This window comes from Seriola lalandi, unplaced genomic scaffold, assembly GCF_002814215.2.
Source record: "Seriola lalandi dorsalis isolate HSWRI2012SDOR001 ecotype SW California unplaced genomic scaffold, Sedor1 jcf7180002054958, whole genome shotgun sequence".
In the NCBI taxonomy this organism is placed as follows: Eukaryota; Metazoa; Chordata; class Actinopteri; order Carangiformes; family Carangidae; genus Seriola; species Seriola lalandi.
The window spans coordinates 686,502-697,468 of NW_019525509.1; the positions used below are offsets into that span (position 1 = coordinate 686,502).

Here is a 10,967-nt window from a genome sequence, read left to right on the forward strand (position 1 = left end):
AGGTGAAATTTTGTGGGTTTCTAAAGAAAATTCCAATGCATTTCTAATGCATTATTTATTCCCAGTTTTTTGGGAATAACTTTGGGAAAAATTGGAATTTTAACACCAAAAGTCATAGCACCCCTTTCGGGATCAAGACGCACGTTTTGATGTATATATTACTGGGGTTTTCTCAAAGCTGCGGGACGAGTTACGCGCCAAAATTCGGCGGAAGAATAATAAACCCGAAACAGAATATTAATAGATGCCTCGGAGCTGAGCACCCATGGCACTAGTAATAATAAAGATTTCAAACAAAGTGCAGATTGTGGAATGATTCTTTTATTTACAAATATTTTCAAAGACACATTAATAAATCATGAAAACACTAGTGATGGGTCATGCGCACAAGCATCGGCTCTGAGAGCTGGCTCTTTGTAGTGAATCAGAAGAGGGGCAAAAAACTCTTTTTCTCCCAGTTTTTTGCCCATTCGCTGCTTAGGTTTCACTTGCAGTGCTCAGTCCCAGCTCTGGCAGATACTCACGGAGAGGCGAAATCGTATCAGCCCATCCAAGCTGAGGCATCTGATCTTCCTGAATGCCAACCTGCCCTGAGGACTAATGCTGTTTGCTGGAGTTTGGTTCTGTTCTGTGGATTTGTTTGAAATTTTTTGTTCATTTGTCCAATAAAAAAGTTTAATTGAGGACATCATTAATGTTAGCTTGAGTTTGTTTCTGTTCTGTGGATTTGTATGAAGTTTATTGTTCATTTGTGCAATAAAAAAGTTTAATTGAAATAAACAAATGTAAGAGTGGTTCTGTCACAGAATAAATGCACAGAATTAGGCAATTATAAGGTCTCTCATAAAAACACTGAAAGCAAAAGGGTTTTCAACACATAAATCATGATTTTTTTTACAAAGTTGAGGTAAAATATAGGCTACAAAAGATCCTAAATAAAGAGCCGTTCGGGAGTCGAAAGAGCCGGCTCTTCTTTGAGGGCCGAGTCAAAAGAGCCGCCTCTCGGAAAAGAGCCGAACTTCCCATCACTAGAAAACACTTTGAGGCTGTGGAATGTGACGTTTGCCCCGGAACCGACATAAGAAATTCATGTCATAGTCGGACATATTTTAAAAGGTTCACAGAGGACATGCGCAGTAGGCACACAAACGAGATAGATACCTTTCTCACCAGTGCTGTGGTTGTTTATCCGTGTTTACCCGTTTTATATCGACCATAGATTCCAACCTCAATAATCCGTATCTACCAGCATAGCACAGGCAAATAATTAAAACAACTCCTTGTTGTCTGCCAGTGTAGCCGGCTGCTAGCTTTCTCCGTGCAGCAGTGGGACCATGTTTACCTCCCAAACCTCGTCCTTCCAGGATTCAATTGACGTGGAAGAGAAGGATGACTTTGATGGCGAAGAAATTGCTGGATACAGCCAGAAGATTCAACTGAACTGCTACTACACTATATATCTTTATCAAGGCACAAGGTAATGGTCGAAATTACTCATCCACGTTTCTGTTTTGGACAGCTGGTGTTGCCATAGGATGACAGTTCTGCTACAACTTTAAGTGATGGGACATTTTGTTTGGAGCGTTACTTTCAGCGTCGGACGTTTTTATTTTATCTTTTAATTATCGATATTTATTGTAGGACTATTTCATGTTTTTTGCCGTGGCTAATGCCTTTTTCTACAAGACATCGCACAACATTTTTTTTTTCCTGAATACAACCTGGAAAAAAAATCCCTCGTGTTTATCAGTTTGAGTTATTATGCTGTCTATGATTCTTACCCTAAAGCACTCTAACTGTTTTAGTCACCTGTTCCTGAACCTGCTGACAGTGAGGCTCAAGCAGGTAAAACTAGATTTGTCCATTAAACTAACCAGGTGATGAGTAAACTGTTAATTGTCTTAGATCTGAGGCTTCTGGGGAAAATGTGGCATGGAACCAGAGAAGAGCAGACTCCACAACCAGTCAGGATGACTTTAGGTAACAACGGAGCCATCCATCTACCTTCTCCTTGCTTTCAGTGGTCGTTTCTCTTTGGCTTTCCTTGTTGTTCATTGATGTATCCACGCGCCGCCACCGGAAATCCAATCAACATGGAATCAATTCTGTTTTCATTTGTGATTTTGTTCTGATTGGTCATCGCTTTGCTGCTGAGTTACATTGCCTTTAGATCTCTCCTAATCTCAGTCAAATAGAGTTTACAAAAAGTGAATGAAATTCTTTTGAATGTCTGGGCACAGTATTGAAGAACAATAGCAAAATTATTTCTTTGGGAAAGCCACAGTTACAGCTATGTGACTCAGTTGTGTGTTGTGTTGGATGTGGCTTATGGTCATCAGCTTTCTCCATCTCCTCTCCATTGACTTGAATGGCTTCCAAACTTCTCATCACCCTCACTGGCTGTTTGTATCCATACTGACTGTCTGCCTTGCCCACAGCCTGACACTGATTGACAGCAGCCTGCCATCAGAGGCGGAACCTGAGCTGCGGACCTACATTTCAAGGAGACTGAGCAAAGGAGCCTTGCTCGGAGGCATGGGCAACATCGCCACTGTGGAACTCAGGTTATCATTTGACATATTCCTTAACAACCTTTTGTAACAACTTTTTTGTCCAGTGAGTTGGTTAACATAAATGTGTGGATAATTTATGCTTTGCAGTATCCCAGAGGAGGCAGTCGGCTGCTACTGCTGTCTCCTGGAGCAGGAAAGATCTCCTGAACAGCCTGATGCTGATGGGAATGGATATGTCATCTGCTTTATGGGTGGCTCTGAAAAAGGACTGAACTTATATCCTTTACATAGTGATGTTAGCCTAAGTTATACGCACCATCCAAGGCCTTCCAGCATTCATTTTATACATGATCCTTGCTAGTACAGAATGTTCTTTCCTGCATTGTTATCATGCTTTCACATCATTGTATCTTTGCACAGAGAAGCAACTAATAGTTCCAATTCCTTGACTCAACATACATTTAGATTAGAGCTTGATAAATACGTCCAAGGCCTGCATAGCAGCCTGCAAACCCCAGAGGTATGAGAATATAATAACAGTGAAATGAAGTTGTAGATTTGTTATGTGTTACGACATTACTAATGCCAAATTGGTTTGTCCTCTGTGGGGGTATCAGCTGCAAAACCTTGAGACGGAGGTGCGTCCCTATCTGAGCCGGTGGTATGAGGAGTCTGTGATGCACATTTACAGAGTGGTGCAGCTGGTCCAGAGCAACATCAGCTTTCTTTTGCACGCTGTGAGTCATTTTTCACCACTAGAGTATGTCCTAAAAAGAAGAGGCTTGTTGGAGATAATGGAATTAAGATAATATATAATAATAATAATAATGTCTAGAATAATGACTGGAAAAGCATACTCACGTTCCAATCTGTGCAATATGCATTTCATAATGTGTAACTCAATAAATGAGTATTGCACAGAAGTGTGCTTTTCATATCATTTTACCTCAAGAGTTTGCTATGATAACCATGACCACAAACCCTTCCCTTACGCCAGCTCATTTAGAGAAACAATTGTGAACATTATCGTTTTTGACTGTGAATGTATGTCAATTCCTCTGTATAGGAATATTCATTCTGTTGAGGGGTCTTTGCTTAGTAATAATCTTTTGTAATTAAAAGAAGCTAAAATAATGTGAGAAGCAGAAAAATCTCCTTAAAGGAACAGTTAACCCAAAAACACAGACAATATATTATTTTACCCAGAAAGCTATAGTGTGATTTGCCAAAGTTTAGACTTACAGTGGAGTTCACTGGTATTACTCAAACTGATAAACAGTTACATTTATATGCCACACCATTTTGTTTTTCCTCATCATAAAACCCAGTATTGTGCTCATTGTGAACAGTGGACAGTTTCTTCCCCCTCTAAGTGTTATGTCACCAAAACTTTACAATGAGGTCTGAAGAGTATCGTACATATGTCATATTTGGAATGCCATTGAACTGGTTTGAGCTATACCCACAGGAAATTACACCAAAACTGTATAGATGCATAAGTAGCACCGGGGGTAAGAAGAAAAGTTAGTATGTTTTTTTGGGTGAACCGTATTTTCCCTTTGCATAAGAATACTGCAGTCCTATTGATATATTTTCTTATCACTTGAATCCTGCTTGTGTGCAAATATATTTTTTCTCCAGAACAATGCATTTAAGTCACTCAACATTTGCATACAGGCTCTGAGTCATACACATGTGGACGTCACCAATTCAGACGAGAGGACGAAGGCTGATGTGTCCAGGTGAGTCAGGTGCCAGTACCTGTAACTACACAACCATATCTGTTTGTCAGATGTTAGATGTTTGTTGTTCTCTGTACCAGGTTCATTAAAGCAGCCAGTTTGCAGGGTCTGTCCCAGCAGGACACCACGTCAGCTTCTCTGTGTAAGGCTATCTCAGAGGACACACAGTCTGACCTGGTTATAGACTGCTCCACCAGCCCACCCACACTCTCTAACAATGGTAAGTCATGCTCCATGATGTGCACTTGATGGAGAAAAAATAATTTGTTTCTCTTTATTGTTCAAGTCTTAAAAGTGTAATAAAGATTTTTTCTTCCTCCAGTCAGTAATCGTTTCTGTGATGACTGGATACAGGCATTTCTAAATGCTGCAGAGCGTTGCAATCCCTTCCTGCTCAGACAGATTCTGGAGAACTTCAAACTTAAGGTAGTAAAACATACACATTCAAGAATTTTTGAAGGGCTGCAATTAATGGCTACTTTCATTATCAATTAACCTGCAGATTGACTTTCGATTAATTGTTTTGTTAATGAAATCGTATAAAACAAATTGTGAAAAATGCCCATGTTTTCTAATCGTTTCAGCTCTACTTGTTGCATGTCATACCACTCTCTCTCTCTGCCCTTGTTTCCTGTCTCTCTCTAGACTGTCAACTATCAGTTAAAGGCAAAATGACAAAAAAAAAAAATCTTTAAAAAAAAAAGGAAAAGAATTGATTGCGAAACCCTGGATTACATCTCTCACTTCCTCTTGGCAGATACACAGTGTATCATTTATTTTTTTATTCTTCTGTCTCTTTCATCCCGATCTCTTCCCTTTTTTCAACTTGTTGTTTTCTTTCTTTTAACCACAACTCCTCCTCCGCAGGCCATCCAGGACATGAACAGCCTGAAGCGCTTTGTGCGGCAGGCGGAGATGAGTCACTACGCCCTGTTTCGCTGTTGCCAGTTCCTACAGGGCTGCGGAAATGGGGATGTGTTGTTGCAGAATGCCAGGGCGGAGCACAGCGACCTGCCTGAAGCCTGCAGCATCATCACTGTCCTGGAGGAGTTCCTCAGGGAACAGTCCCAAGCTCAGGCCTGATCCCAATACACTTAACACTTAACTCCAAGTTGTGGCGTGTGCATACTTTTCCTGTTCTTGGTAAGACAGACTGCTCTACCAGCAGGTTACTATAATTCTAAAACTAGCACTACACCCCATTTTAAACTTTCCAGCTGTTCTGGCAGATTCAGATTCATTTAAATATTAGTTATAATAAAATAAAAAATAAGTTTCCTCTTCTGCCACTACTGCTGCTTCTCAGCTAGAAGAGTGGTGGTCAGATCTGGAATATGTACTGTAAAATACTGAGGACTTACACTCAGCTTTTCTCAGCAAATGTCTTTTTTTGGGGCTAATCATAGTTTACCGACATCACTGCATTGATCTTAACAATTAAGGTTAGTTGTTAATTGAACTGTAAGGAAAAGAGCTCAGTGAAGGTGAATTCCAATTTCCCACAAAAAGTCAGCAGGTAGATCAGTTAAGATCTACTTGTATAGAGGCACTTTCACTGTCTTTTCCCTTTTTGTGTCGTGTGAGTGTGGGTAACAATACTATGAACCAAATATTATTACAAATGTTTTGCTAACTGACAATGATCACAACACAGAATTGATCCAAACTAAAGCTTCAGCTCATTGGAGCATATTTATCTATTGTTAATTTGATGTCCATATATTCTTTTAGAATTGTTTTGCATTTTATTTAAATGTATTAATTTTCTTGTGTGAAGAAACATATTGAGAATGCACAAATCACTTTTATGCATTGCTTGTTACATAGGCCTGGTTATTGCTTACAATTCAAACCAATACTTGCACTACTATATTATTTTTGTCTAATGAATACTGCTACTTTATGTACGTACTATGTCTATCAAGTGATATTAGATTTCTGTTTAATTCTTCTCTGGGAATACAGTGTTGTAGATATGGTGTTATCTTTGGATATAATGTGTACATTAGAGCAAATTATTTTCTGTTTACAAACATCTTCACAGCCTTCACCAGCTCAAGAATTCAAGAGAAATAAATGGCCACTATGTGACCAGTCACTCACTTCACTGACTTAACATTTGTGTAGTTTAAAAGGTTCTGCAATATTAATGCCCATAGAAAAAAAATAAATAAATAAATGAATAAGAAAAGATGATATATGAAAGTGCTCACAATAATATTAACATGTCTTATTTTATTCTGGTCTCATCGTGCACCTGCAACAAAACACTTTTGTAGTATTCCATTAAACCCATTAAGGGTTAAACAGACTCAAACCATTCCCATTAAAACCAGTGCAAAGTGTGGATTATAGCAATATCAGTGTTGGTGGTGTTTGACTTTAAACTGTGAACCAGGTGACATGTATATGATTCATTTTACTCTTGTGAACCACAGTGTAGCTGACCCGCAGTGTGTATCTGTAGACTTTTCTGTAAAGCGTGTTCTCTATAGTTATAATTGACTGTGTGGTTCTCGGTCTTAGACAGCCCGAGTCATAGACAGCTGAAATAAATATCACAATTCAACCTCCCTGTTGTGGTTTTGCATGTTGTATCACATAAAAAAGTTTAGCAAAGGTGACAAACATTATTTATACTTATTATATCTGTTCCATAAATACTGTTTGTTACTCTTAAGCCTAAAACACAAAGACAGAGATATCAAGCTGCAACAGTCTTCTGTACAAAGACTTTACGCTCCTGTCCACCTCTGGCAGTCCTCAAACTGGACATTAGATCCTGCAGTAGAGCTCCTCCTCGTGCTGCTCCTCTGCAACCAGAGAGAAACAGCTGAAAGCTTGAGGCTTTCAGGCAGGAAAATGTTTGCAGCTGTTGCACATGAGGTTTTGTTGCTTATGTCATTCAGTGAACTTTTAAAAGAGATATGTTCTCAACGTGAACAGTGGCAATAAAATGAAGCAGGATTTACCTATCGTGTGATCAGGCATGTTCCTCAAAAGATTGCTTGGCACATCATAGATGCTCTCTGCTGGGTCTGAAATGGATTAAAAAGAAATGTCCACCAAACAAAAGAACGTCATTGTGTTGGTATAACCAAGTATTTAAAAGCAAACTATACATATATATAATATGATCTCTCACCTTGTTGTTCAACAGACCTCCTGTAAGAGAGAGGAAAGTCATACACGCCCTCGTCCATCTCTGTTAAAACGTTGATCTCACATTTCTCTGAGGAAGCATAACATTATACATGATGGGACCAGTTTAACCACCATTATCCTGCATGTTATGTATAAGCATTTGAAGTATATTCATACTTTTTCTAACTGGTAAAACGTCATAGTCTCCTTCTCTGTTCTCTGCATTGCTCAACCCACCGGACCACTGAGGATTATTGAGACCGTCAACTGAAAACAGGAGTTTAGCACCATATAACTCAATTCAAGACTTGTTTAAGAATGAATTGGGAAAAAAAATAGACATGTGAAGGAGCAAATGTAAAGTTTACCGCTTTGATGTTGGGAGTTACAGGCTGACGGCGTGTTTTGATACGTTTCGTCCTCACTGTTCAGCTCCTGAAACAGGTGCGTGGTTTCACAGTGGATTTGGACCGAAGGAGCGGGAGCCGAGAGGGGCCGGGCAGGCAGAGACTCCATCACACTGTCACTGTGTGAGCAGATGGGTGTGCTGCTGTTTAATCTGTCTCGCTGTTCACACTCTTCAAGGCTGAGGAGAAGAAATAATGCAAGTTCAATCCCTGGCATGAAGGCGACTACATTAAGTGTTAGATCTCTGTTAGAACAAGTTTGCCAAATGCAAGTTAATGCATGTCAAGGGTTCAAGTCCAGTTGAACCAAACATGAATATTTTAGATCTGTCATGAAGGGTAAATCCTCCGCCTACTCACTGTCTGCCTCTAGACGAAACTTGAGAGGTAGAAAGATGCATGGCTTGCCAAAGGTGTCCAACCCACTCCTTTCTGAGAGCTGCTGTCTCTGCTGCCTACACACACGCATACACACATAAATACGCAGTGGTTTGGAGGCAGATTTACCAGTGTACAGTAAATGAGAAAACAGTCTGAGCACAGGAAGTGACTCACCAACATTTTTCTCTTTCCGTTTGTCATGATAATCTCAAACATAAAGCGCTTGCTGCCAGCTCTCTGGACCTCTCGCACTGACTGCACCTGGACCAACAAGTGGATAGATACATACTGTACTTAAGTTTTCTAAATCTTATGTGCCCTAACAAGAGACAAATAACCGGGTAGGTAAATACGACAGAGTAGAAAATACTTTACTTTAAGTACATAATTACTGTCATCAAAATATACCAAATGTACCAAAAGCTCTATTTATGCAGAATTTGCAGGATATTTTGTTGGATCATACTGATACATTAATGTGTAAACAATACTTTAATACAGCTGGTAAAAGTGGGGATAAATGTAATCTTTAATCTATAATACATCATAATGTTTGTTGATTATATTTTGTATTAATTATCTGAATCTGCAGATTAACTAGTGACTAAATCTGTCAAATAAATGTAATGAAGTAAAAACGACAATATCTGTCTCTGACATGTACTGAAGTGGAAGTATAGAGTAGCATGAAATAAAAATGCACAAGTAAATGTTCTTTAACTGCAAAGAAATTCCTCACATATCACCTGTAATTAATGGTGGATGACTTACTGTGTAAATGTAGTAATAGCCTCTCAAGTATGGCTGTAGGGAGAGAAATGTCAACATGATAATGTTTGAATCTTGAAACAAAAACAGACCATTTTTTCAGAAATGAGAGGTAATTTACTAAGCTTAAGAACTTTGAGATTGAGCCTGAATATTGTTCACTAGTATGGAATTTGACAGACTTTATACCACAACAAATGTCTACTTACAGCACTGCCATTCTCCTTGGTATAGAAGAACAAAGTCGTATTTTGAAGCCTAAACCAATACGTCACCCACCTTATTTTCTAAAGACAAAAGAATAAACGGATAGCAACTATATTTTTTTTAATTAGTCTTCATACACACATGCTATAAAAGAAATGTAACTTACCAAAGTATCTTTTCTTTTCTGAAGGAAGCCTTCAAACAATAACTTGGTCGCATCTACAGACATGTTGGTCCTCAGTAGAGATAATTCTACAATGGACAGCAGTCGTTTTATTTCTATCTACCTGTGTATGTGGTCGGACTTCCTCCTTTCACTAGCTGAGAACAGTATCGTTTACAGCCCCATCACATACCCACTTCTCTATTTTTCTTCTCAAAAGTCAGTTGTTCACAAAAACAGTTGATCATGCATCCATTTCACAAATCTGCTTTTGGAATGACCGATTCTATTACTGAACATAAACACAATGACACCAGTGGGTGTAAATGTCATTTATTACAGGTATTTAAAACCATTTTATTTTCCTTTTTTTGTGAAATTAGCTTTCAGTTCATCCAGTAACACGCATACGGCTGTGCCAGATCATAACGTTCTTTATTGTAAATGCTGGAAAAGGAAAGAATGAGAAGAAACACTTTCATAATTTTAAGGTGGGAGAGGTGCGCTGAATGCCTGTTAATAGCATAATCCCTTGCTCTACAGTGCTTCTAACTTCATAAAAATATAAGATGAGGGACAAAGCTCTATTTGAAAACCAGAAAAATAAAAACAGAAGCAGATAGTCATAAATGATACACCATGAGGACAGCTTCGATAATACTAAATACAAAAAATACACGGGAAATGTAAATCCCTCCATCTGTTTCATGCGGTGCACTCAAAACAGACAAGAAAACAAAGAAACAGGTTAATAAATTAACACACAAAATAAACAAGTGCATTACATCCATGACCGTTCTAGTGTTAGATGTAGCGCTGTTTGTCCCAACACCTCCTGTGTTAGGTGTTGCTTCTGGCTTGTGATGCTGTCTACAGGGCTGATCCTAAAATTGATGAGGAATACATACATGTTATACTGCATATACACATTTATGAACAGATTCAAGTCCCTTTGTGGTGTTTCTGTGTATGGCTGCCTCTCTCTGGTCTCCAACCATCTAACTAATAATACTGACCTGAGGAATAAAAAGAGGACTGGATCAGCTGAAAACATCCAGCGACTACCAGGGTCTGATCTGGACTAGACCAACAGATCACAGAATGTCACCAATTACAAACTCAGTGATGGACATGTGATATTTCAAATGTAATCTTCCTCCTTATCTCCCCCCAACATAAACTAAAAACTAATCCACGCTCGTCATTTTTAAATGCATATAAAATGTACTCATGATTTTGCTCATTTGTTTTTCTTGCATTGTGGGAAGAGGATGGGGTGGCATTTGAGTCTGAGGCGATGGGCTTGGTTGGTTGGTTAGCCAGTCTTTGAGTCTTTCAGGTAGGAGAGGGAGGGGCAGAGTCAACAAAGGGACCAGGGGAGGAAGTAGCTGTAGCATGCTGTCTGATCACCGCTGTTTGAGCAGTGCTCTGTACATGGCGAAACCTAGCACGGCAAACACGGTGGCACCGACGCTCGCTCTCAGCCAGAAGGTGGAGTTCTTCAGGTCTGCTTGAGCCATGTGCCTGTGAGAGGAAAACCATAACAGAAAGCAGGTGAGTGGGGAAAATGCAATGAGAAAAACAGGAAGCAGCATAAACCATATTGGTTCCATGATGGTATCTCACCCCCCCCCCCCCCCCC

The 10,967-nt window shown here is 39.3% G+C and overlaps 3 protein-coding genes across 7 annotated transcripts in view; 1 reads left to right on the forward strand and 2 right to left on the reverse strand.

The window, feature by feature from the left end:
- Positions 1-1,114: 1,114 nt before the first annotated feature.
- Positions 1,115-6,824, forward strand: cunh17orf75 (chromosome unknown C17orf75 homolog). 2 transcript variants are annotated; one of them, XM_023395133.2, is made up of 10 exons: positions 1,116-1,477; positions 1,906-1,980; positions 2,439-2,564; positions 2,661-2,789; positions 2,973-3,033; positions 3,131-3,250; positions 4,191-4,255; positions 4,336-4,475; positions 4,578-4,681; positions 5,123-6,824. In XM_023395133.2, exons 1-10 carry the CDS (start codon positions 1,335-1,337, stop codon positions 5,336-5,338), a joined length of 1,179 nt encoding a protein of 392 aa, XP_023250901.1. In that variant the 5' UTR covers positions 1,116-1,334; the 3' UTR covers positions 5,339-6,824. The 2 variants fall into 2 exon arrangements, with proteins under 2 accessions (XP_023250902.1, XP_023250901.1); XM_023395134.2 differs by lacking the exon at positions 1,906-1,980 and having other exon boundaries at positions 1,115-1,477.
- Positions 6,471-9,590, reverse strand: LOC111645823 (uncharacterized). Of its 3 annotated transcripts, none has more exons than XM_087170694.1 (10): positions 9,329-9,590; positions 9,165-9,242; positions 8,959-8,991; positions 8,362-8,448; positions 8,167-8,261; positions 7,768-7,985; positions 7,577-7,666; positions 7,405-7,487; positions 7,228-7,294; positions 6,471-7,068 (listed from the first exon to the last, which is right to left on the reverse strand). In XM_087170694.1, the coding sequence occupies exons 1-10, from the start codon at positions 9,389-9,391 to the stop codon at positions 7,031-7,033; spliced, it is 852 nt and encodes a 283-aa protein (XP_087026820.1). In that variant the 5' UTR covers positions 9,392-9,590; the 3' UTR covers positions 6,471-7,030. The 3 variants fall into 3 exon arrangements, with proteins under 3 accessions (XP_087026820.1, XP_087026819.1, XP_023250903.1); XM_087170693.1 differs by having other exon boundaries at positions 6,471-7,102; XM_023395135.2 differs by having other exon boundaries at positions 7,228-7,293; positions 7,401-7,487.
- Positions 9,591-9,642: 52 nt separating this feature from the next.
- Positions 9,643-10,967, reverse strand: part of rhot1a (ras homolog family member T1a) — a 17,768-nt gene continuing 16,443 nt past the window's right edge. For both annotated transcript variants that reach the window (XM_023395132.2, XM_023395129.2), the window contains one exon: positions 9,643-10,849. In XM_023395132.2, coding sequence (XP_023250900.1) covers positions 10,732-10,849 — 118 coding nt within the window. In that variant the 3' untranslated portion in view covers positions 9,643-10,731. The remainder of the gene's footprint in view (positions 10,850-10,967) is intronic.